At 46.9% G+C, this 23,347-nt stretch overlaps 3 protein-coding genes and 1 long non-coding RNA gene across 5 annotated transcripts; 2 read left to right on the forward strand and 2 right to left on the reverse strand.

Annotated features, from left to right (window-relative positions):
• Positions 1–382: 382 nt before the first annotated feature.
• Positions 383–5,214, forward strand: RNF39 (ring finger protein 39). The gene is made up of 4 exons (XM_012652951.1): positions 383–1,049; positions 2,708–2,730; positions 2,949–3,040; positions 4,485–5,214. Exons 1-4 carry the CDS (start codon positions 687–689, stop codon positions 5,063–5,065), a joined length of 1,059 nt encoding a protein of 352 aa, XP_012508405.1. The 5' UTR covers positions 383–686; the 3' UTR covers positions 5,066–5,214.
• A 678-nt stretch (positions 5,215–5,892) lies between these two features.
• Positions 5,893–9,202, reverse strand: PPP1R11 (protein phosphatase 1, regulatory (inhibitor) subunit 11). The gene is given in 4 exon segments (XM_012652969.1): positions 5,893–7,014; positions 7,017–7,148; positions 7,590–7,698; positions 8,818–9,202. Coding segments are annotated over 4 exon segments (342 nt in total). The 5' UTR covers positions 8,887–9,202; the 3' UTR covers positions 5,893–6,982.
• Positions 9,203–11,742: 2,540 nt separating this feature from the next.
• ZNRD1 (zinc ribbon domain containing 1) lies at positions 11,743–15,509 on the reverse strand. 2 transcript variants are annotated; one of them, XM_012652968.1, is made up of 5 exons: positions 15,433–15,509; positions 15,159–15,314; positions 14,803–14,903; positions 14,491–14,600; positions 11,743–11,981 (listed from the first exon to the last, which is right to left on the reverse strand). In XM_012652968.1, the coding sequence occupies exons 2-5, from the start codon at positions 15,301–15,303 to the stop codon at positions 11,957–11,959; spliced, it is 381 nt and encodes a 126-aa protein (XP_012508422.1). In that variant the 5' UTR covers positions 15,304–15,314; positions 15,433–15,509; the 3' UTR covers positions 11,743–11,956. The 2 variants fall into 2 exon arrangements, with proteins under 2 accessions (XP_012508422.1, XP_012508420.1); XM_012652966.1 differs by having other exon boundaries at positions 15,429–15,509.
• Positions 15,510–15,676: 167 nt separating this feature from the next.
• LOC105817315 lies at positions 15,677–20,222 on the forward strand. Its single transcript, XR_001137836.1, has 3 exons — positions 15,677–15,737; positions 18,953–19,028; positions 19,426–20,222. It is a non-coding gene; the product is annotated as an uncharacterized LOC105817315 (long non-coding RNA).
• Positions 20,223–23,347: the final 3,125 nt, after the last annotated feature.

Consider the following 23,347-nt stretch of genomic DNA (forward strand, 5'->3'; position numbering starts at 1 on the left):
AGAGTGTTCTTAAGCCCTTAATAGGTAAGGAGGGAAGATGGAAAGGCCTCGGCGCAGGGGGAATGACAGCCACACACCAACACTCAGAGGCTTGCCAAAGCCGCGCACACTAGGATCTGTGCTTCCTGCCCGGCCCTCAGATGTAGGTGTGCCAGCCACCTGGAGTGACTCACACCCTGGCGATGTGGGCACACATGCCAAGAGCGAGCCTGGGCACTCTGCCCGCCTGCACACCACAGGCCGAGAGGAAGATAAAACTCGGGCTCTCCAGGCGAGTAACAGGGGGCTACCCTCCCACACAGGGCTACCTTGCCCCGGAGCGCCCCTAGTGACCACCTCCTAGGCTCCAGGACCGAGGTGTCCTCTTCTCCCCACCTCCTCCCCCAAACCTCACTCGGGAAGCGGGAGAACCAGATGAGGCGTTACGCAAGGCCTGATGTTTACCTCCCGCAGGAGCCTCCACCCTCCCTATAAAGCCTGATGTGGTGGGGAGATTCGCGCACAGATCGAGACTCTGGTTGAGACCGAGGCAGCCCCAGGAGGGGGGCAGAGAAGCGGCAAAAATTCATGCGGGAGACGCAGAGAGGGGCACCGACTCCGCAAGCAGCAGGGCCGGCCGGCCATCTGTGCGCTCGAAGGCGGTCGCGGAGGTCGAGGAAGGGGCGGCGTTCAGACCCGGGCTCCCCATGGATGCGCCGGAGCTGGGCCCGGGGCTGGTGGAGCGTCTGGAGCAGCTGGCGACGTGTCCGCTGTGCAGCGGCCCCTTCGAGGACCCGGTGCTTCTGGCGTGTGAGCACAGCTTCTGCCGCGCGTGTCTGGCCGGCTGCTGGGGGACCCCGCCGGCGGCCGGCACGGAGGCTTCCCCCACCGCTTGCCCCTGCTGCGGCCTGCCGTGCCCCCGCCGCTGCCTGAGGTCGAATGTGCGGCTGGCGGTGGAGGTGCGGATCAGCCGCGGGCTGCGGGAGAAGCTGGCCGAGCCTGGGTCCCGCGCGGGGAGACGCCGAGGGGGCCGCATCCCCACCATGGGCTGCCTGGACCCGCACACAGAGGTGAGGCCGGGGTGCGCGTCACGGGTCCGCAGCTGTTGGTGGAAGGGGGAGCTTCATGGTCCCCGGGGTAGCCTGTGCAAGTTTAGGCAATGGAGTTCGGGGAGAAAAAGCAAAGGATGAGGGGTGGGTGACCCCGGGTCCTCAAGGTGAGAGGTGCCCCGAAGGACGATGAGGGGTTGACACTTGGTCCAGAGGGGAGGGGAATGATCGGGTGCCTGAGTCTAGAGAGAGGAGCTGGAGAGAAGAGTTTGGGGAGGCAGAGAAGGGCTGGGGTACTGGACAACACGCGAGAGCCTGGAGCCCCGCGAAGAGCGCGGGAACTGCGGGAGTTCGGGCCGGACAGCCGGGGCGCGCGGGAGCAGGACAGCTGGCAGAGGGGAGGGAGCCGGCGGGCGGGAGGGGGCCCTGCTGGGGCGAGGGCGAGCAGGGAGCCGAGGAGGACGGTGCGGGGTGAGAACTGGCGGGGAGAGTGGGAGCGGAGAAAAGGCTGGCGTGGCGGGGCGGGGAAGGGAAGGAGGACGGAGGACAGGAGTGGGCAGCAGATACAAACGCCCCTGCAGTGTCGTGGGGTCTGTCCCTGGACTCGGGCTCTAGCCGAGCTGAGCTGCGTGTGATTTGTTACTGTTATTCTCAGCTCATCCGAGGGCCCCAGGGAGGGGCGGCGACAGAATGAGGCGACGTCCGGAGAACAGCGTTTGGGGCCTCCGGCTCCTCTCCGCAGCCTTAGCACCACCTCCCCCGCGCCTCGGCTGGGCCCGACTCCTCGGCCGCCGACCAACTCCATTCCCTTGCCCGACCCCCAGGTGTCTTGGACGCCCGACTTGCTTCTCCCCAGCAGCCAAGCCGGGCTCGGGTCTTGCTTCCGCCCTTTGAAGTCTTCGCAGATCTAATTAGTCCAGGCGTAATTGGCTTACTTAAGGAAATTGTCTTTCCTCTCTCGCTCACCACCGTGCCAGCCCGCAGCGCTGGGCAGCGAAGTAGAGGGGTCAGGGATCCCACACCTGGAGGGGGGAACATCTAGCGCCCTCTCCTGGGTCCCATGGCACACTGCGGGTCTGTTGCGCTTCTTGGGACACATCCAAGCCCAGCTGCCTCCCTGGCCTGGGTAGAGACACAAAACAAAAGGCCCAATAAAAGCCACCAGGCTTTTATGGCAAGAGGGGAAGCAGCTTTATTGTAAGGCTTTTATATGCCAACTCTTAGCCCAAGGGCTCCGGGTGTGTGTTTGGTCTGTGTGATGGGGGTGGGGGGACAGACTTTGTCTGGGAGACACTCAGGAAGGTGATAAGGATGGGGTCACTGAAAGACACAGAGAATGGGGCTGAGGAGGCAGCAGAGGGAGGCAAGGAATGGGGCAAGAAACAGGCATGGATGAGGCTGGGGAAGGAGAATTGAGAACGCTTGGGGAATGGAGGGGGAGGACAGTGGGGGTGAAGTTAGGAGGATGAGGAAAAAGTGATGGAGAGAGAAGAAGGATGGGTCGGGAAAGGGGAAGGGACAGAATGAAAGGAGCACAGGGGATGTGGAAGTGAGATCACTCTGAGAGGGGGAAGGGATGTCACCAACTCAGATGGAGCTCACCTGAGGAGGTGGCTGGGGGAGGGTGCCCCACAGTAGGAAGCCCAGAGCTCATATCCATGTTTTTTCTGCCCAACCAGGATATAAGGAAGACATGGAGACGGTGAGTTCCACTTTTACTGTTCCTTTTCACTGCCAGCTGCCATAGCCATCACTTTCCCACTGGGGCCATGTCTTTGTCCCCAGTCACAGGCAGGTTTTCTGGGGTGTGGCCTCACCCCTTCGTCTTCCAGAGATGTGAGTGGGGTAGAGGTGGGGGCATTAGCTCAGAAGGTAGAGGATTATCTACTGATTTCCTGACCATTCCCCTCATCTTTCCAGATTTGACGTCCCAACACCCAAGTCATCTAACTCAGAGGATGATCTCCCTGAAGATTTCCCAGTGGTCAAGAACATGCTTCACAGACTGACCGGTAAGGAGGGCAGAGGGGAGGGAACTGAATCAGAGTCTGTGTTAGGCTTTCTCCCTGTTAGTTCTCAAAAATGATCAAGTCCTTTTTCATGTCTGTATTAGTTTCCTAAGAATGCTTGCTGTGTAACAAAGTACCACAAAGTAGGTGCTTCAGCAACAGACATCTATTATCTCGAAGTTCGGGAGGTAGAACTCCGAAATCAAGGTGTTAGCAGTGTGGTTCTTTCTGAGGGCCATGCGAGAATTTGTTCCATGCCTCTCTCCTAGCTTCTGGGTCTCACATGCCCCTTGGGTTACAGGTGGTCTGCATATTGTCTTCCTTTTGTATGCATTTGGCTCTGTCCAAACTTCTCTAAGTCAGTAATCATATTGGACTGGGCCTAAACTAATGACTTCATTTTAAATTGATTACCTCTGTAAAGATCCTATTTCCAAATAAGGTCACATTCTGAGGTATTGGGGGTCTTCAACATATCATTTTTTGTGGGGGGATATAACTCAACCTCTAACAACGTCTGTCCTCATTCCTTATATTCTAGCCATTTTCTCTCTTTTTCATACAAACAACAGACTCCTGGAGGTCAGTTGCCTCTCAGGAATCTCTGCCTCCATCACCTGTCATCAGTCCTCTCCAGAAGGGATTCGGGACCTCAGCATATGTCCCTGCCCCTTCCTTCCTTGCTCACTCCCCAAAAGAAAGATGCCCTCTACCCTTCTTTAAACTGCCTAGAGAAGAGGGTCTGCCCTCTTGGTCACCCACCATCCCACCATCCCACCCAATCCGGATTGCTTCTAGCACTCTTAATCCAGAACTCTTTCCTCAAAGCACCCCATACATATAGAGCCAATGGTTCTTTTTTCTTGTCTTTAGCTATCACCACCTATAGAAACAGGCCTGTCCACACCTACTTTCTGTGGGTGGGTGGGCTGGTTTCTCAGGATACCTTGGATTCCTCCCTCCGCCCCTCCCCTCTGTCACTTGGGGTTCCAGTAGCAGGTGTCAGTCATTCTCTTTAGATCTACCTTCCCCATCCTGCTGACCCAGCTCCCCCGCCCCACCCCAGATGCTGCAGATTGAGGTATCAGTCCTCACACCTCCCTAGAAGTTGGATCAGCCTCACACTTCCTCCCCCAATCCCACAAACCAGACCACCTTTCCTTTGGTCTCTGTGCTGTGCCCTCTGCCCTGAGCCAGTATGGTCCTTCCCAAGTCCAATTTTACAGAAGTGGCGCGTTGGCGCACAGTTTCCATGTTGCCCAGGCCTGCTCTTCATATGCCTGCCTCCTTTCTGGTCCCGCAGCCGCCTTTGAACTGCTCTGAGGTCACTCCCTAGCACTCTTAGTCTCGTGCGTGCCTTCGGCGGCCCATTCTCCACCCCGCCCTGCCTCTGATTCAGAAACCCCTCTCCTCTCACGCAGTCCTCTTCCTGTCTCCTTGTCTCCAGCTGACCTTACCCTGGACCCTGGCACCGCGCACCGCCACTTGCTCATCTCTGCCGACCGCCGCAGCGTCCAGGTGGCCCCACCGGGGACGCCCGCGCCCCCTGACGGCCCTACGCGCTTTGACCAGCTCCCGGCCGTGCTGGGCGCACAGGGCTTCGGAGCTGGCCGCCACTGCTGGGAGGTGGAGACCGCGGGCGCCGCCTCCTGCACAGACTCTTCTGGGGAGGATGAGGACGACGGGGAGAGCCGCTATGCCGTGGGCGCGGCAGGGGAGTCGGTGCAACGCAAGGGTCGCGTGAGGCTGTGCCCCGCGGGAGCCGTGTGGGCCGTGGAGGGCCGCGGCGGCCGTCTCTGGGCCCTCACGGCACCGGAGCCCACCCTGCTGGGCGGCGCCGGGCCCCCGCCGCGGCGCATTCGCGTGGACTTGGACTGGGAGCGGGGTCGCGTGGCCTTCTACGACGGCCGCTCGCTGGACCTGCTCTTCGCCTTCCAGGCGCCCGGGCCCCTGGGTGAGCGCATCTTCCCGCTGTTCTGCACCCGGGACCCCCGCGCCCCGCTGCGCATTGTGCCAGCGGAAGGCTGAGAGTTTCGTCCCCAGCCCCCATGCTAGTCGCCGGCCTCCCGAAGCGCCGAAGCTGCTTACTCTTGGGCTTGGAAGTCCCCACTCATTGCAGGGATCATGTCCGCACGCCCACTGCAGAAGTATTAATAAGCACCGCACACCAAACCATATTATCTCTTTTCTGTCTCATTATTTTTCCCCTAAATAATAACTCCAGGTTTCCACATCCATGCCCAAAGCCAAATCCCGTTCCTCCTCCCCTGCCCCCTAATCTTTTCTTTCCCACCGCTACCCCAGTACTTTCCACCTACTTTCTCCCGTTCTATACTATTCCAGGCCTGAACTGGGGAACAGGCCCTGCCCTACCAGTACTGGTAAACTGCACGTTTACTACACAGAGGCCCTGCTAGTCAAATATTTACCTCCCACTCTTGCCCGTACTAGCTCCAAAGAAGGACTCAGGGCCTTCTCCATGGTTCTAAGGCTTGGGCTTCCCTGTCCTGTCCACTCTGAAGTTTCTCCTCAAGAGAAACAAGAGACTCCTCCTAAAACAAGTGGCTTGACTCTAGCCTGGGCCCTATGGCCCTATAGGAAGCTTAATACCCCTTTCTGTGGGAGGCAGGGAGGGAAGCCAGTTCCACTCCACCCTCCTTCTGTGACTTTTTATGCTCATGACATTTTCCCATAAAACCGCCCCCTGCATGTACTCACAGAAAGGAACCAGTGGTGCTACCTCTCCTCTCCTCAACCTGGGAATGGCCTAGACATCCCCAAACTCATCTGAGTTTGGTACATAGTCTCATATCTTTCCCCATATGTATAAATGGGCCCATATTTAACACATTTCGTGATGTTGGGTTATTTATTTTGTGCATCTGTGGCAATAAATGAGACCTCAGTGGTGGTATGGATTTGACCGATCTCTGCAACTGTGCATGGGAAGAGGACCGGAAAACAATTACCAGATCCCAGTAAGGGGTGGGAGGGCTGACAGAGCTGAACATGTTGGCTGGCAGAGACATCAAAGGGTAGGAAGGAAGGGGTGAGAGTGCAGTGTAGGGAACACACCCCCATCCCTTTGCTCCCTCCCTTTTCCTTTCTCTCTTAGGGACCCAGGCCCCTGGGACTATGTTGGATCTGTCTGTGAAGCTGAAAGACCGAATTTGAGGAGATAGTTGGCTCTAAGTGACCTGTCTTAAGCCACTTTTGTCATAAATCCCAGATAACATGAGAAGGACAGGGAGAGAGGACATGACTATTTCTTGTTCCATTTTCCATTAGAGGTGAGAATGATAAAGACCTCTCTCTCCTAACTCCTCTTGAAGGCATGAGAGGGGTAGGCAGCAGGGGAAGAACTGGAAACCCTGGGTCTCCCGTAAGACCTCAGAGCCCACAGGCAAGGGCTAAGAATTAGGATTACATAAATACCTCAGTGGAAGAGCTCTAAACCAGGATGCACAAGCATAGCTGGGGCGAGATTGCCTGGAATCTGACTGGACCCTGGCAGTGAAAGCTGGGACTATTGAAAACCCAATTTAAGTGTTCGCTACTTAAGTTGAGAGTGCAGGGGCCAAGATAACTAGATCCCAGGACAGGCAGTTTGGCAGTGAGAACAAAAGGAAGAGACTGGGACCAAGATGGCTTGGATCCCCAGAGAGACGGGGGTGGGTATTGGCAGAAGAAATGAGGACTGGGGGAACCCAGGAGCCTGGGTTCTAGAATAGCAGCAAGTCAGAATTCCAGGATCTCTGTCCACATTCCTCTTCTTCTTCCCTCTATCAGGCAGAGGAGAGGGAAGGAGGGGGTGGGTGAAGGGATCAAATCATAGGTTTAGTCCCCAAGTAGCCACATGGATACATTCAGGGCCAGACAGACACAGGAATGGTGGGGGAGAGAGGAATTTAGTGCTGCATTGGCCCTGGAGGGGGCTGGGAGGGGTCAGGAGGCTGGGGAGGGGTGGTAGGGGTTGGTCCAAGGGTTGCACGACGCCGTCCTTTGCGGTGGCCCCGTACACAGTGTGTATGACCACAGCCCTCCTCTTCCTCCTCATCACTCTCTGTGGAGCTCTCACCAAAGGCCCGAGGTTTCTCATAAATACAGCAGCCTGGATTTGGAAGGAGGAGCTCAGTTAAAAAGGAGGAAGAGTAAGATGCACAGTCAGTTCCATTCCCCCTCAATCTTGGTGAAAATTCCTACTTTCACCATTGTCTCCTCCTACTTTCCAGGATCCAGCTTCCTCAGGCCCACCCCCTGGGACTCAGGCACCCAATTCCCTTGTTCATTTAGAGAGCCAAGAATCCAAAGCCCCACTTCTCCCACTTCTGACACCTCTTGCCGTCAGGCCTTGGCACACCGCAGTTCCAGCCCCTCCTTACCTCTTTCCCTCTAACCTTAACCTCCTTCCCCAGATGCCAGAGAACCACCAAGACAGTGACAAAAATATGAGCATCTTGGGGCTTCTGGGAGGCCAGTGGCTGTGAGAAGGTAGAAGATACGCAGAAGGGAGGCAGGACCACAGGGCTACTGTGGGGCAACAGTTACTCACATTTGGATGAGCGGCGCCCCATGTGTTCATTGTCCACAGTGTCACTCGTCCATTCCACCTTTTTCTCTGGCTTGCGTTTCCGAAGTTTGATGGTTAGGCTCCGGTTCTCCTAGAAGGTTAAGAGGGATGGGCATGCCAGTCCAGTCCCATCCTACTGACCTTTCCCGCTCCCTCCCGGGGGACCTTCTCTCTTCTCTTCCCCAGCTCAGTCAGTACATAGCACCAGAGGAGCTGAGTGCTGAGAAAAGATAAAATGGAACAGGTCTTTGACATCAGGAAATCCCTTGAGGAGAAAGTATCATTTCCTGTTCTTGATAGCCACCAGTATACAGAGAAGATACAATTCCTAACCTATGGAAAGTCCCAGCAAATCTTCAAAGGAAAATATAATCCTTGCTGTTTCTCCGTCTTCCTCCCCAAATCATCCTTGGTAGTATTAACACACGAAAATTATTTTTTCAGTCTCCAGTGCCTAATCTTTGATCTCCTTCTCTTTTTCCAGGTCTCTATTCTTTTTCCCATTAAGAAAAGACCTCCATTCTTATCTCTCTCATTTTCAAGTCCAGCCCTTCCCTACCTTTTAGCCATCCATTCTCTAGCATCCTGATATCTCTCGTAACAACCATTACTAAACTACTAATTACTAAACTCCCTGAATCGAGGTTATGAAGCCCAATGCAACCTTTTCCCTTTGAAAGCAACTTAACCTGTTTTTGCAAAATGCTACTTGTTTCTCCATTTACATCTCCCCTCTCTGATTTTTCAAAATATCCTCTTCATCTTCTATTTTTGTTTCCTTATTCCCTCCACTTCCTTTTACATTCATCCTTTCGACAAATATTTATTGGTAAGTATTAATATTTATTGATAAGCTGGCCTCCAACCATACCTTCTTACATGGCCTTGCATTTCCTCAACACTTTTCTTGCTCCTTAATCCCCAATTTCCCATTAGTTCATTGCATACACGCACCACCTCCCGAAGTAGCAACACCTATATCCTAACTGTAACTCCCTATTACATGTCCCTTGGCCAGTCGCCGGCACCATCACTGCCACTCTAACTTGCTCCAATACCTTGAGATTCTCCCAGCCCCAGATAGTCAACATCACACCTCCCATATTCCCAGGCCCAGCCGCCCCAGCAACTCTGCTAAGCCCTGTCCCCTCCCTCTCGGCATCTCCCAGACCCCTAAGCAGCACCGCCCCCCCACCCCCGCCTTTCTCACGGGCTCGGTTGTCACGGTAACCGTTGTCTCAGTGACGGTCTCACTCAGCCCGGCCCCTGCCTCGGCCATGGCTAAGGCTGAGGAGAGGGAGGAGGGGAGGAAGAGGATGAGACCTCCTTCCCTTTTCCTGTGTCTCTGAGGTCTAAGAGAAGAGGTATAGGATTCAGAGTAGTAGCCAGGATCCTTTGCCTTCTTTTTCCCCCTCCTTCTGGGCCTCTGCTTCCCCACCCCTGGGGATAACTTGTCCAACCCCACTTCCGGCTCTCCGCTTCCGGGTGTGACGCATTCTGCGGTCCCCTTTTCCCTTCTCCCGGCACCAAATGCGTCAAAGCGCAGGCGTCGCCGGATTAGTTCCGCCGTAATATGACAACGCGCAGGCGCTGCAAGAAAGAAAGTCAAATTTAGCGGAAGAGGCGTCAGTGCGGCTGTGGGGGCGGAGGGAGGGCCAGGGGCAGCGGGCGCGCGCACGGCGGAGAGGCCGCAGGAGGGGTGCGCGGAAGGGTAGTGCCCCGCCGGCGCTGCTTGCTGGTGCGGGGAAGGTGCGGCGTGTGCATCGAGTTGAGAAGTCCAATGGCTGAGTCCATCTCCCCTCTCTGGGCGGTGGAAGGGCGCAGGAAACTTAAGGGGCAATAGTAATGACCCTACCTGGGCTATTGTCGTTTCTTTATCGTTTGGTTTGGTTTCCTTGGAGAGAAACGGGACCTGGGAGCGGTTGGAAATAAGATTAAGATGCAAGCGATCGGGGTTCTGGTCTTCACCATGTGCTTGTAGGTGTTTGAGCACTTACTGCACGTTCAGCTTGGGTTTTTCCAATCACTGTGCGAGGCCTTGAACATGGAGGCACTTAAGACACTCAGACCCTGCCGTTTAGCTCCCAGTCTAATGGGAAAGACGGGCATGCTCAGAACTAACAAAAGTGTAAGACACTGGGGGCATAAACATGGAACTAAGTCTGATCTGTGAAACTGAATTTAGTTACACTACCAACGTACTCTCTCTGGGGTGATGAGTAGGACTAAAGCAGAGAAATGGTCATAAATTACAAAATAGAACATTACGTGAAAGTATGTGCACGTTTCTTAGAAGACAAAAGAAAGCGGGAAAACAAGAACCAGAAAGGCAGATAAATGTCTTTTTTAGGGTAGAGAACAGCTTACAGTCGTAGGTGTGTGCACTGAAAGAAATGGAGTGTTGTACTGCTGGGATCCAAGGGGAGTGCCAGATAAGGCTTGGCAGGTAGGCGGTAGTTGTATGGAAAGCCCTAGGATACTTTGCTAAGAAGTTTGGACTTGATCCAGTCAGTGTTATGGGCCAGAGAAAGGCTTAAAGAGGATAGAAACATGAACAGATTCGTTTCAGATTTCAGGAGTGGGTCAGGAAAGTCAACTGCTAGAACAGTTTAAATGTAAAGTGGGGAAGACAGCTCTGCTCATTCTTCAAGTTGCTGTGAGGGTCAAACAAGATACTGTAAGCTTGAGAGCCCTGAATATATAAAAGACCACACAATTACAAGATAATCATTTTTACTCTAACCCCCGACCACCATTTAAGCCAAGGAATGCAGGAATACTAATTTCCAGAACCAAAATTTGAATATTTTATATTGTGCCTGGACTATGTATTTGTTTCCCTTGAAAAGTTTTTGGTTCAAACTGAGAGAAGCAAGATACAATTCAGCAGGTACAGTGTAGTTCATTTAAAAAACCAAATATAGGCCAAGACTGTGGCTTATGCTTGTAATCACAGCATTTTGGGAGGTTGAGGTCGGAGGATTGCTTGAGGCCAGGAGTTCGAGACCAGCCTGGGCAATGTAGCAAGACCCTGTCTCTAAAAAAAATTAAAAAAATTAGATACATGTAGTGACACTCGCCTGTAATCCCAGCTACTTGGGAGGCTGGGACAGGAGGATCGCTTGAGCCCAGGAGCTTGAGTTGAGGTTGCAGTGAGCTATGATGTCACCACTGCACTACAGCCCAGGTGACAGAGACCTTGTCTCAAAAAAACTCAACCAAAATATTTATACACACGTACAAATATAGCCACACATACCTACACAAGCACAAATATACAGTATAATTTGGTTGTCTCAATGGAGTGGTATTCCTTGTGACTTTTACTTTTTTATTTCTACCCTTGTATATGAGAATCTATTACAATCATTACAATGAACCCTTGAACGACACAGGGGTTAGGGGTGCTGACCCCCTGGCACAATCAAAAATCCATGTATAAGTTTGGACTCCCCTAAAACTTAACTACTAATAGCCTACTATTGACCAGAAGCTTTACCAATAACATAACTAGTTGATTAACATGTATTTTGTATATTATGCATTGTATACTGTATTCTTACAATAAAGTGAGCTAGAGAAAAGACAATGTTATTAAGAAAATTATAAGGAAAAAAATATATTTACTATTCATTAAGTGGAAGTAGATCATCATAAAGGTCTTTATTCTCACTGTCTTCAAGTTAAGTAGGCTCAGGAGGAGGAAGAGGATGGGTTGGTCTTGCTATCTTATGGGTGGCAGAGGTAGAAGAGTTCAAATCCGTGTTGTTCAAGGATCAACTGTATATTATATTCATCTCAAAAGTCATAAGTATCCCTATAGTAAGTATACACTGATATCCGTTAGTATCCGATTTTTTGTTGTCCAAATTTATAGGCCAAATAGATCTGGTTAAAACTTCTGTTGAATCTCTCACTATCTGTATTCCTACTTTTCATTTCCCTAAAGTCAGAAACCAAACAGATTTAGATAGTGTGGGAATACTTATAAATGCTTTTTTATATTAGCCTTATTTCTGGCTCCCTTTTTTTGTTCTTTTTTCCCCTCAGTTTTCTTTTTCATACAGATATATCTGTAAGCTCATTTAAATTCCTTTTGGAACAAGACAGATTATAAATAACACATATGTCAGGGTCTTATAGAAAAATACAACTTTAATAAGGAAACTCAACTAGGGGTATCTTACTCCAGGGACAATGGTAATCCCCATATGATGATTTGATTCTCCTCTGGGAGCAACACATTGCAACTAGAAGAGGTGGACAAGGCATTTCTTGTCCAAGAACTCAGTATCCTTCACCTTCCAAGGAAGAAGAGGGACGGACTGTGGAATTGCCCAGGAAAAAGATCAAGAATCTTCCTTCTCCTGGAACCTATGAGGAAAGAAAGGACTTGTTATAGTTAACCAAAAGAAGAGTTTCTAGCAGCACAACATGAGATACTCAATTAAATAATCAAGGAAGGACTTTTATTTATGAGACTGTGGAAGACTAGCTCCCCTAAACGATTCTCCAACTCAACTTTAAGACAACTAAAAATGTTGGGATTAAAAACATATCTAATAAATTATAACCTTGAATTTCTTAGGACACAAAAAGCACTAGTCATTAAAGAGGAAAAAAAAGGATAAACTAGACCTCATAAGAATTAAAAACTCACCTAAAAAAAAATTAAAATAAATAGACAAGCCACAGACTAAGGAAAAAAGTATTCTTAAAATATGTATCTGGACTGGGCACAGTGGATCATGTCTATAATCCCAGCACTTTGGGAGGCAGGAGGATTGCTTGAGGCCAGGAGTTAAAGGCTGCAGTGAGCTATGATCTCGCCACTGCATTTCAACTTGGGTGATAGAGCGAGACTCTGTCTCTGAAAATAAATAAGAAAAGAAAAGAAAAAAAAAAAAGAAAGAAATAAGGAAAGAATAAAATAAAAAAGAAATATATATTTGAGTATGAATATTTTTAATCCATTGATGAGACGGCAAGAAAGTAAAGGCAACCTTCACACTGATTAAAAGTGACGTAAGGCCGGGCGTGGTGGCTCACGCCTGTAATCCTAGCACTCTGGGAGGCCGAGGCGGGCGGATTGCTTGAGCTCAGGAGTTCGAAACCAGCCTGAGCAAGAGCGAGACCCCGTCTCTACTAAAAATAGAAAGAAATTAATAGGACAACTAAAACTATATAGAAAAAAAAAAATTAGCCGGGCATGGTGATGCATGCCTGTAGTCCCAGCTACTCGGGAGGCTGAGACAGAAGGATTGCTTGAGCCCAGGACTTTGAGGTTGCTGTGAGCTAGGCTGATGCCACGGCACTCTAGCCCGGGCAAAAGAGTGAGACTCTGTCTCAAAAAAAAAAGTGATGTAAAACCGGAAATCTAGACAGTTAAAACTGAAACTCCTGCTAGGATGGTGACCGTAATATTGTTTTGAAAGCCATAGGCAGCATAAGAAACCAGAGAAAAAACCTGTAATGTCTGATAGGAGATCCCCTGCATAAATTCGGGAACCTCGAAGGGCTACTCTTATGTGTAAAAGAGAATAACAACAAAAAAAGTCAATTCTGTAGAAGGAGAATTTGTCTCAATAGAGAGAAAAACCTCCCCTGAGAATTTTTAACCATAGTCTGGCCCTTACATGGATTTGCAGCTGAAAGTCATACTATGTGTCTGCTCCAAAAAAACCTGAAGCCAAGAATTTATTTAAAGTAATTCCAGCTCGATAGTGCCTCAAGGCATCTGAAAAAAAAAAAACAAAAACCACAAATGCCAGGAATACAGCATTCACTCCAGGCCCCAAAGAGTTCCCGTAGTTCGAGTTTTAAAAAACCCTCACTTACAGTCAAAAATCACAATACAAAGAGAAAAAGCACCAGGAGAGAATCAGCAGAAATAAAAGACAGCAGGGAGTCTACTTGCTCAAGGTTTCTTGGTTGTGGCTCCGGGTAAAAAAAAAAATATTAAAAAAAAAAAAAAAGGACAGCAGCATCAGACATACAAGATCTGTGGATATCAGAATTATAAGGCATAGAATAACCATATTTAATATTTTTAATATTCATTTAAAGAATAAAAGGAATACTTTTCCTTTAAATTGAAGAACTGAGAATTATTAAAAATGATTGAAATTTGAAAAATAATTAGGTAGAACTCAAAATAATAATTGAAACTGAAGACAGAATTAGTGATCTGGAAGACAGACCTGAATAAATTTCCCAGAAGGCAGCAAAAGAGAAAATAAGTGGAAAATATGAAAGACAAGGTGAGAGAATTGGATGATAGGAGAGAAGTTCTAATAACTAATTAGAGCTCCAGAATGTGGGAAATGAGACCATGGAGGAAAGGCAATATTAAATGAGATAATGGCTGATAATTTTCCAAGGTTGAGCGAAAAAAAAGTCTATTCTCGCTTTCAGAAAGTCCAATAAATCCCAAACAGAATACAAATAAAAGAAAGGCACATTTTGATATACTGTAGTGGAACTGACAACACCACACACTAAAGAGGTGGTCATAAAACCATCCAGTGTGCCAATGGTCTCTAAATCATGCATGACTAATTCTCACCAAAGTAAAGCTACCTTGACTGCAGCTTGAAGACTCTAGCATAAAATGCTGACCACTAAGCAATCCCTCCCTTCTCTGTTTTTTAATTTCCTTTTAAATATCTTAAAAGGTTTACTTCACTGGCTGTAAGAAGGGTTAAAAAAAGGTGTCATTTTTAAAAATAAAAAACGACCATAAAATCTCCCTATTACCAGAACTGCACTGAAATGAGGGATAGGATGAAAGGAATCAACTGTCTAGTACGAAAAATAAGTCACTGGGTTTGCTTAGTTAGCAAATGGACTGAGACAGGGCAGAGGGAGGGGAAAGGATACCCACTTGCAGTTGGTACAGGTGTAGAAGACGGTCTGCCCTTCATCAGCTGAACGCATCTGCCTGGTGTGGTATGCCATCCCCTCATGACCACATCGAGAGCAGCGCCTGTCAACCTGGGGAGAAGCTGGTGGGTTAGGGAGGCCTGGTCATATCCCGCTACTTCTCACAGCAACCAGCCTATCATACTTCCTCAGATATTGATGTTTCACACTTCTCTTCTTGGAATGGGGAAAAAACCTCTCCAGATCTCTGCAATCACTCCTCCATTTCTTTCTACCCACCTTTCAGAGGCAGTCCTTGATCTCATTAACGTACCACAGGTCCCTGGAACTCAGGCCCTTCCTCCACCGACATAGGCATGGCTGTCCCCAGTTTGTGGAACACTGCTGAAGTCTTCACAACTTTCCCCTCGAAGTCTGCGCAGGCAAGTAAGACTCCTTGGAGACAGCGTAGGGAGCCGACGCCCGAAATCCCCTCTCTCCCTCCGGATTAGGCCAGGAGGCTCTACTCCCTTCCCTTCGGTTTCGTCCCTAGACCAAATATACGAGTGCCTGACCTCCTGCTCCAGGCTCCTGCTCCAGGCCCCTCCTCCCCAAGTCCAACCGATCTTGAGGTCCCCCAGCCTCCGACCCTGGGCCCTCCGCCAGGACCACGGCGTACGAGCCCCTCACCCCGAACGTTGATGGAGAAGCCGCAGCGAGTACAGGTGACCGCATCCTGAGCCCCGGGTAGAGGCAGGACCGAGCCGCAGTCTGGACAGAAATCCAAGTCCGACTGAAAGCTGGAGCAGGTGCTGGCGAGGTCCATGACCGACATGCAGCAGAGAGCTAGAAAGGGAATGAGAAGTTCATTAACAAAAGAGAGAGGAGTCCCGCCTCCCCACTCAGGGGTCACACTCTGTCCCAGAACCTAGGCGTAAATAACCCGAGCCCTCCTCCTACACACGCCTCCTGCCTCTGCGACCGAAGAGCCGAAACGTCCGGAATTCCCAGCCAGCGTCCTAACCGATTGGGAACCCAGGGGCCGGCGAGCTGGGCGAGCCAATTCCGCGGGCTAGAGCGCCGGCTCTGCGCAGGCGACGGGGCAGCGAGAGCTTGGCGGGCTAGAGCGTCGACGCATTCGGGCTCGCGCGTGGCTAAGACGTCATAATTAATCGCGAGCCTCATCTACAGAGCGTTTGCTGTGGAGCCGCACCTCCGAAGGGAGATTGCGGCGCTACCCTGACCTTGTGACGTCGAGTAAGAAAACCGGTAATCAGTGCTGTGCTTCTGGCTAATTTTCCTACCAGCACCCAATCCCGGTATATTTATTTTCTTTGTCTCACATGCTACAGAGACCCAGTTGCAGGGGAGTGGGGGAGTCCTCCTGAAAACTGTACTAACCTTACCGAATACTGATTTCTTTGGATTAGAGCACCACAACTCCCACCGTTCCTGAGCCGGTTTTTCCCTTTTGCGGCTGTGTAGTGGTTAAAAACAAAAGCTAAACATTCTGCGATTTAGAGTTCTAGTGACCCTTAGGGTCCGCTGGCCGAGCGTGAGCTCTCTGCAGCGCCCCACCGGCCTTTTGTGCTTTGAGGCAGTTCGGGGCACTTGGAAGGAGTGAGTGGGCTTCTTCTTCTTCTTCTTTTTTTTTTTTTTGTGAGACAGTCTTACTCGGTTGCTCAGACTAGAGTGCCGTGGCGTCATCATAGCTCACTGCACCCTCAAATTCCTGGGCTCAAGCGATCTTCCTGTTTCAGCCTCCCGAGTAGCTAGAGCTACAGGGGCACATCACCACGCCTGGCTAATTTTTTCTGTTTTTTCGTAGAGATGGGGTCTCGCTCTTGCTCAGGCTGGTCTCGAACTCCTGAGCGCAAGCGATCCTCCTGCCTCGGCCTCCCAGAGTGCTAGGATTACAGGCCTGAGCCACCGCGTCCAGCCCTGGGAGTGGGCTTCTTAAGGGACAGAAAGTGGGGAGGGTGAAGTCCGGAGGAATGCTTAGTCCCACAGGAGAGGAAACAGGGATGACACTTGGGAAGGGACCCAGGACTTTGGAGGTAGTGGAACAGAGGAGCTTGGGGCTCCCCACTCCTTCAGCTTCTGCCATATGAGGGATGCTCACAGTTGTCAAGGGAACTCCTTAGGTAGGACTTCATAAGACTTAGGTCGTTTGAATTTCAGTTGCAGACCGCCTGCCACCTCTTTTCTGCCTCCTGTCTGTCCACTCTAAATCATCGTGGTCATCCATTAACTGAACGGTTGACATTTCCCTAATCTTTTATAAAACATGAAGATAAATATCTTTAGAAAATCTTGCTATTTTCATTCATCTGTGACCTACAATCTAAGTAGAAACTTGTGCTGAAGGGGGAGCTTCTAGTTGAGTTTTCTCCCAGCCTTCTCAGCACCACCTACCCTGATAGCCGCCATCATTTTCTTCTCTGAAGGACACAAGCTGTGGTCTTTCAAATGGAGAGAACACCATAGTGAAGGGGTAAAAACTCTCAGCAAGCTGTGGAAGAGTGACAAACTCCATCATTTTGCATAATTGTGATGTTGCATGTCATTTTGACTCTTACAAAGGGAGATTGTTGCTGATAATGGTAGGCTGTTTTTATTCTCACTTATTTGTGTCTTTCTTCTTTGAAAACAGAAATTGAAATTAGCCCTCCACCCTCCCTGGTTTTGATAAACATTTAGCGAACATCCATCATGAGTTGAATGACTATGCAGTAAAGGAACAAAGCATTAAAAGGCGTGGATCCTTCCCAACACAAGTTCACAATCTATTCAATAAAGTATTTATTGAACACATACGCTAGCTGAGACTGGGACAAAGTTGAGATCTGTGTTCCCTGACCTCAAGGAACACAAATAATAATTAGAGTACAATAAAAGTACACTAGTAGGTAACAAAATGTGAGAGCCAAGGACATGCATATAAAACAAATATATCTATAAACTTCAAGGAAGACTGGTAAATGCTTTAATAAAACGATACAATGCTATGGCAAATATAAGAAAAAGATGCTCAGATATGTGGTAAGGATCATCAATCAAAAAATCATTAATTTTGAGAACTTAGGATCAGACTCTAAGTACTGTGCTAGATGCTATGTACAGAGAAATAGAAGTAAGATGGTCATAATTTTAAAATCTCAAAATAGGAATATAAGGCAAATCAGAATATACCTAAGAGGTCAAATATGGAATATTTGATATCAGGTAGTCTCTGATAATATAGAGACATCATTAAATTTTAGATATAAATTACAGTTCCTACCTTTTAGGAGCCTGTTTCAGCATTAAATGTTAAAAGTGATACATGAATACAGATATCACAATGTAAACCATGATTAATTTTCAAATGAGTTGTAGAATTAAAAAATGTAACGTGTTGAAGGCAAAATGATTGTAATGGAGTAGACCAGAAAGACTTCATAGACAGGGTCTTGACTTGTGAAGGATAGACAGCTACCATTTATTGAGAATTTACCAAGTTCTTTATATCTAATTCGTACTTGTTCTTTATAACCCTGAAAGGCAGATTTTTGTCTTATATCTCCATTTTATAGATGAGGAAACTGACATAGGGAGAAGTTATTTGCCCTGAGTCACACACCTAGAAAGTGGTAGAATTAGGATTCAAATCTAGCTTTGGCAGGCTCCAATGACCATGTTTTTAACCATAAATGGTATAAAAGGCTCAGAGATGAAATGCCAGGCATGCTCAGTGGCTTAAATATGACCTCATAGTAAACTCAGATTAGACCAGAGACGACACATAAAAGTTGGTAGTCTTTGTGTTGCCATCAGCCTGCCCTATAAATAAACCCAGAGTAACTAAAAATTCCCATCCTGAAGGGTTCAGCAGGGAATAGTCTCCTGATGTGTTTAGGGTGAAGGATGGTTGGCAGTATAAGGCAGGTGAGCAGAGGGTTGGGCAATCAAATGAGAACAGAATTTCATAACAAAAGATTAGAAGGCAGAGATGCTGTATGTGCTGATAGAGGCAGAGAGGGCTCGGATCAAGCAACTGCAGAAAGAGGATGAACTGATAAAACGGAAGATGAGAATTATCTCCAAAGACAGAGGAGACTCAAGGACTGAGGGATCTAACATACATGTACTCAGGCAACACCTCACCAAGGAGCCTGTCTCTTCCTATTCACAACCCTGGATACAAGATTCAGAATGGTTCATGCTGAGTCCACAGGAGAAGTATGCTTGTAGTTCATATGAAAGGAAAGATCCTCTTTTTATTAAAAGAACATTCATTATTCTCCACCACAGGAATGCAGTGGTTTCCTGTGAGGAAAATGGTCCTGTTGTAGTCCTGCCCATTAGCAGATTTTTTTTCTTTGTAAGGGAAATACCCTTGGTCTTAGCCAAAACAATTGTGTTCCTTTACTCAGACAATATGTGAGCAGATGTGTTCTGACACCTCCCATGTTCTAATCTACATTTGTTTTTTTATCTTCCAGATTGGCCTGGGCTAAATCATCTAAAGATCCTCGGATTGCTGCAGGTCAGCAGTCCCCACTGGAGAAAAAGATCTTGGTAAATAATTATCTTCATATCATACAGTTTGGGACTACTCGGAGAACGAATCTTAGATTAAAATCCTTCTATGTAAGTGACATCTTCAGTAGTATGTCTACACTGGCAAATGTTTACCAGTTATGGCCATAGTTACAAAACAAAGTATCATTTTGAAAACTCCCAACATTATATATTTTTAAAACTAGTTGTTGATTTGTGGTGGTGAGTACTTCATACTTTTAGAGGTCACAGGCTCACCTGGGAGTGATGGAGGTAAAATCACAATTATTACATTAAAGTAAGTAAAAGAGCATATAGCTTTTCTTGGTGTCAATAGGAAGGTAGGGTTCTGTTTAAAATGTGTTCAAAGGAAAAAGATGATCACATTATAACGTTCTGAACCTCACTTTGACAGAATCTAGGTGGCGTGCATACAACAGCAGCAAGACAGTTGATAACTCAGAGATACCAAGAGGAGTATGAAACACTCTGTAGGGAGCAAGCCCTTTCTCTTGACTACTGGCTTGCCAAAGCAGTCTTATTATATTAAAAGAATAGTGGAAATGATGAAAGAAGAAGAGACAGCTAATAAAATCAAGAAGAAAATGGAGGGGAAAACAACCCAAAGCATAGAAGGACTAAAACGGTACTATTTGGTACGTGAGAGAGAGAAGAAACACACGGAGAGGCACATATATCGAACAGGACAAGCCAGAGAACTTAAGAACAAAACATTTAAACAAGTACTACGACCTCTCAGTGAAACATCATTACCAAAAATTGTGCCAGAAGAGGACGGCATCCACAATGCACAGAGAAGAAAACAGGCAAATGAGAGGGAACAGATGCAAATTAAAGATCATCAGGAACGCATGATTCGAGGGAGAGAACTTACAGAGCAAAGACTCAAAGAAAGAATCTTGAGAAAAAGCCAGAGTCAGCTGCCTACACGTGAGAAGCGTGAAAGAGTAAAGAAAGGGATAAAAGAGTTTGAAAGAGTTACTGCATATCCACTTTTCCAGCCACTCAGTACAAGTCGGATTAAAGTGAATATTCTTATGGAAAAGTCTCAGAATGGAGAGGAAACAGATGCAATTATAAAACCATACCAGAGAAGATTCTTGGCTGTGCCACCCTTTTTGAGAAGTCAGATAGGAAAAATAAAAGATTAGCAAAGTTTCAGTGCTTTTCTGATAAAATCATATCGCTTAAGTGAACCTTCTTTTAAAAATGCTAGTTCCCTTATTTCCCCAGGGTTCAGTGAATATTCCCATTTGTATCAAATACAGTTGTATAAGATAGTTTTGGACTTGAAAAGTAACTTTTCTGTTTTTAGTTGCCTTGCATTTGTTCAAGTTGCTTATCCTCTCTGATGTTCAGTTTCCTCATCTGTAAAGTGAGAATAATAAAAATTCATAGCATTCATGGAAGGATTATGATTTTTGTGAAGCATTATTATGTATTAGTTGTTTCATAAATATTAGTTTCCCCACTTGAGAAGACCTGGGTTGGGCAGTGGTAAGTAAGGAATTGTTCTAATCTGCCTCTCATTTCTCCCTGCTCCCAACCCACCAAGGTTATTTCCATGAGATTGCTATAGTTCAGTATGTATCTGGCCTTTAATTTCTTGTTCATGCCTTCATTAAAGAACTACTAACCAGGCCCTAAAAGTAGAATTTGCACCATACAATTTATCTGTAGGAGAAAGTTAATTTTGAGAACCTCTCATGTGCTAGGCATTGTGTTAGTTACTGAGAGTGAATAAAGAGATGTCTCTGCCCTTGAGTAGTTTACAGCTAATGGCATAGCTCACTCTATAAACAGGTATATGGCAAAGGTTATGATAGAGGGGACAGGGTGCTGTACAAAGGAATGATTCTAACCTGGTCTAGGTGAGCAGGGTGAAAAGGAGGAAGAAGGAGGTCAGAGAGGAAGGGTAGTAGTCTGTCATGTTTCTTCCAGCTCTCTTTATCGCTTTCTGTCACACACTTAAGCAAGACCCTTCTCAGTGTTTGGATCCACTTGGGTAATCAAACTCAGCCTCTTTCAGATTCATGCCTCCAATGCTCATTTATAAATCAGAAAGAAAATTTATGAATTTAATGAGAATTTTAATTGCCAAGCAGAATGAAATTTATTATTTTCCAGTCAGTTCATTTTCTTCCCAAATACCAGAAAGCTGGGAAAGTAGAGATTCAGAGTTGGTGAGCAGAGAAACAGAGAAGTGGAAATTGGATATCCTAAGGAATATTATGCTTAAATTGTGACAATCCTGATGCTCACCCTTCTTCCTATCAGAACATCCTTTACCCTGGATATTGCTAGGTCAGTGCTGTTGAATACAACTTTCAGCTATGATAGAAATGTTCTATATCTGTGCTCTTCAATACAGTAGCCACTTGCTACATGTGGCCATTGAGGCATTTAAAATGTGATTAGTGAAGCTGAGGAATGGAATTCTAAATTTATTTTAATTAATTTAAATTGCCGCATGTGGCATGTGACTGCCCTATTATACAACGCAGCACTGGATAAACATAACTCCTGTTATGAATCTATGTCTAGATTCCAATCCTACCATCAGCGTTCTGTCTTTGACAGTGTTGCTGCTATGATAGATCACTGCTTGTCTTACATTAGTATCTGTTTAGTTTCCTTTATATTTTAGAAGCCCCCCCCCAAGGCCTTAAAGAGATTAAAGAGGCAATGTAGACAAATTTGTGGAAATGAGATGGCTGAATTTGCTTCAGTTGGGTTTAGGAACTGGCCCTCTCTTTGCTAGTTCTGGAATTTAGCCAGGATGCGCACCAAAATCTCATTCCTATGCACCTTACTTGCCTCATACAAACTTCTGTTCTCTGGTCTTCTATGACTGTGTCTCAGCTTTAAGTTCTGTATCTTGCATAGAAATGGATCATCAGAAAGCAACAGGAAGAAGACTTGGAAATCCAAATCAAAAGAGTAATATCAAACCCTTTGAGTTGAGTGGGTCTGAAAAGTAACCTAATACATAACCTATTAGTAATTCTTTACCATGAAGATTTTCAATGCTAGACACATAGATTGCTGAGTTCAACTGCCCTCTTTCTCCTACAAATCTAGTCTAAAATAACCGATGATCTTTGAGCAATTTCACACCTACCATGGCTAAGAATAGAAATCTGTGGTTAAAGAGTTTGTCTAAACCTGAACCCATCATCTCCGTCTCACAAATTATATTCACCTTTTCATTTCCTTGTACTGGGTGTGAATGATACTCCCAAGCATCCTTGCTCAAATCCTGAGTCACACTTAATGCCTTTTTTGGTCCAATTTCCTTTTTTATTTTCAATTGGAAATACACAACTGAAAATGTTACATATGTACAGTTGGAAGAATAGTAATAAATGTCCAGCGCCCTTTGCTCAGGCTGAGAAATGGAATGTTACCAAACCTTAGGAGCCCCTGTATGCTCTCCCCATTCATATCCCTGTCCCTTGCTCCTAGAGGCAACTACTGTCCCGAATTTTGTGTAATTGTCATCTAGCTTTTATAGATTTTACCAACTAGGTAGATATCCCTAAGTGATATAATTTTTTTATAGCTGCTTGTTTATAGTCTTTATGTAAGTGGAATTATACTATATATGACTTACTTTAGCTCATTTTTATTTTTGGATTCATCTATGTTGATGTGTGGCCCTGTAGTTCATTTCCATGACATGAATATGCCACAACTTACTTATATATTCTACTGTTGATGTCTTCGGGGTTATTTCCAGTTTTTGTCCTATTTTCTTTTATACACGATACTTCTGTAAACATTCTTTTAACATGTTCTGGTGCCTGTGTGCACGAGCTTCTCCAAGACACATAAGTTGTGGCATCTTCCTATGAGAGGGCCTGATCCTGGAGCTTGATAGATTTCTATTCCATTTTGGTTTTACACTTGTCAGTCTGTTCCGTGGAGTCAGGCACATATTAGACTTAAATATTTGTTGAAAGAAAGAAGGACATTTGTTAATTGCCAGAAAAAGATCTGTGTCCTTTAGCCAGGACTAAAATACAAAAACACTGGTAACATACCATTTTACCTCCTTACATCCTGTCCATGCCCAATCATAGCCAGCCTTTGTTCTTATATTTCAGTTGAGAGCCTAAAATGTTTGTTTACTTATCCTAATTGATTTTTAATATTCTTCCAATAAATTCAAGATTTGTTTCTCTCTCTATCCCCTTTTCCAGAGTTTTCTGTCCACCGCTTTCTAGATAAGGTCACGCACATGTCCTCTCCCCAAGGCAGCTGGCAGCATGATAAAGTTTCATTAAATCCTGAACAAAGGGTTCCCAGAGAAGGAG

Source organism: Propithecus coquereli, unplaced genomic scaffold (assembly GCF_000956105.1).
Source record: "Propithecus coquereli isolate 6110/MARCELLA unplaced genomic scaffold, Pcoq_1.0 Scaffold404, whole genome shotgun sequence".
In the NCBI taxonomy this organism is placed as follows: Eukaryota; Metazoa; Chordata; class Mammalia; order Primates; family Indriidae; genus Propithecus; species Propithecus coquereli.